A 2,427-nucleotide genomic window follows, 5' to 3' on the forward strand; every position below is an offset into this window, starting at 1 on the left:
ACCTAGACAACATATTAAGATGCAGAGATGTTACTTTGCCAACAAAGGTCCGTCTAGTCAAGGCTATGGTTTTTCCAGTAGTCATGTATGGATGTGAGAGTTAGATTATAAAGAAAGCTGAGCACCGAAGAATTGAGGCTTCTGAACTGTGGTGTTGGAGAAGACTCTTGAGAGTCCCTTGGACTTCAAGGAGATCCAACCAGTCCATCCTAAAGGAGATCAGTCCTGGGTGTTCATTGGAGGGACTGATTGTTGAGGCTGAAACTCCAATACTTTGGCCACCTGATGCAGAGAGCTGACTCATTTGAAAAGACCCTGATGCTGGGAAAGATTGAGGGCAGGAGGAGAAGGGGACAACAGAGGATGAGAGGGTTGGATGGCATCACCGACACAATGGACGTAGGTTTGGGTGGACTCCAGGAGTTGGTGATGGACAGGGAGGCCTGGCGTGCTGCGGTTCATGGGGTCACAAAGAATCGGACACCACTGAGTGACTGAACTGAACTGAACATAATATTCACTTCATTAAGTTCTTGTGAGGATTAAGTAGATAAATATTTTTAAAGAGCAAAATGGAGTATAGCAGTTTGACAGAGCTGTGGTTAAGCTGCCTGCATTTAAATCTCTCCACTTGGTAGCTTGTTAATGATGTGCATGTCGCTTATGTGCTCTTAACCTCAATTTCCTCTTATAAGAATGGAGATAATGGTATTCCTTATTTCACAGAGTGAAGTAGAACAGAAGCACATTAAACAGTGTTTCATAAATGTTAACTTTTACTAACAAGTAAAAAGCAAGACTGTGGTGCTTTGGAAATTACTGTTGATTGGCCTTGCTCCAAGTTATGAAGGGCCTTGTGCATGAGACTGAGGTAATTTACCTTTTATTTGGTCTAGCCCTGGAGAAAGATCAAGGGCTTCCTGGTAGACTTGAGTTCAAATTCAGTCTTTATCCTTTACTGGCAGTGTGACCTTATGCAAGTTATTTAACTTCTCTGAGCCTCAATTCTTCAATTGTAAGATGTGACTCATGAAAATCCATAGAGCTGTTGTGAGGAGTAGATTGAGACAGTATATGAAGAAGGTAGTAAAATGCTTGTCACATACTAGGTGTTCAGTATATGATAGATATTCTTCCACTGAAAAATACTTGTGGGTTATCTACTGTGTCCCTGACAATAGCCTTCAAGGCAACTACAAACGTCGTTCCTAAATCCCCAAAATATGGACATGCAAATAAGTAATAGAAGGGCTTGAATAACAGTGTCTAAAGGGTGTGCTGAGGATACAAAGAAAGCCAGGGTGAATACAGTTTTTCTAAGTAGGATCATACCACTTTCCCCAAGTTTAATAGCCAATCATGGTTTTCCAGTGTTTAAATGGTTAATCAGACACCATCAGTTGTTTCATAATTGTTGAAAGACTGTTAGAATATTCTCAACTTCTATGCTAGTTAAATGTAAGTTGATTGTCATCAGAGAGCTGTTTTTACTGTTACTGGTCTACTTGAAGACATCTCATTTGTACTTCTGCATTCTTGTTGTGTTGTTTAGTGTCTAAGTTGTGTCTGACTCTTGTGATCCCATGGACAGTACCCACCAAGCTCCTCTGTCCATGGGATTCTCCAGGCAAGAATACTGGAGCGGATTGCCATTTCCTTCTCCAGGAGATCTTCCCCACACAGAGATCGAACCCACATCTCCTGCATTGGCAGGCGGATTCTTTACCACTGAACCACCAGAGAAGCCCTCATACATACCTATCATTTAAATTCAGAGTGTCTTTGAAAGTTTATGTTTTATTTAGTATGTGTTCTTACTGAGTTTCTTGAGAACTCTTTCGTGTGATACTTTGGGGAAAAAAACCAAAATCCCACAAAGACCTTTCTAGTCCCTACGTAATCTCTCTGGGAATTTGATACAAAAGGAGAAAGGAACCAAGATATGTGCCCTGTTGTGTAGGGGAGGGGTTAGGGGCAGGAAGAAAACCTGGAATATTGGGGGATTGGTTATGTGAATTAGGCTCATGAACCTAATGGTATTTGGGGCATCTATTCAAAATGATGAGCTTTATTAATGAAACAACAGTGGAATGCCAAAGCTATATTTCACTGTGATAAGGACCATATAAAATTATATATGCATGTAGATGAGCTATTATAAAAGCAATTGATTTGTTCAGGCAGGATTATGAGGATTTTTCTGTTTTTCATTTAGTCTTCTGTGTGTATATGTAATGAAAATATAAAATGTTTGTGTTTTAAACTCAAGTTTAGAAATATTTCTCATCAGGGATGGATTCGTTCAGTCCGCTCCCAGAAGGAAGTCCTGTTCCTGCACGTAAATGATGGGTCATCTTTGGAAAGCCTCCAGGTTGTAGCAGATTCAAGCTTTGACAGTAGGTGAGATTTTTGTTTTGTTTTAAGAAT

General features: G+C 40.1%; 1 protein-coding gene across 2 annotated transcripts in view; it reads left to right on the plus strand.

The window, feature by feature from the left end:
• Positions 1–498: 498 nt before the first annotated feature.
• NARS2 (asparaginyl-tRNA synthetase 2, mitochondrial (putative)) overlaps positions 499–2,427 on the plus strand; it is a 135,296-nt gene continuing 133,367 nt past the window's right edge. For both annotated transcript variants that reach the window (XM_010853224.1, XM_010853225.1), the window contains exons 1-2: positions 499–871; positions 2,291–2,400. In XM_010853224.1, the coding sequence (XP_010851526.1) occupies positions 845–871; positions 2,291–2,400 (137 nt within the window). In that variant the 5' untranslated portion in view covers positions 499–844. The remainder of the gene's footprint in view (positions 872–2,290; positions 2,401–2,427) is intronic.

The sequence above is a fragment of the Bison bison genome, unplaced genomic scaffold (genome assembly GCF_000754665.1).
Source record: "Bison bison bison isolate TAMUID 2011002044 unplaced genomic scaffold, Bison_UMD1.0 scf7180017864324, whole genome shotgun sequence".
Classification (NCBI taxonomy): domain Eukaryota; kingdom Metazoa; phylum Chordata; class Mammalia; order Artiodactyla; family Bovidae; genus Bison; species Bison bison.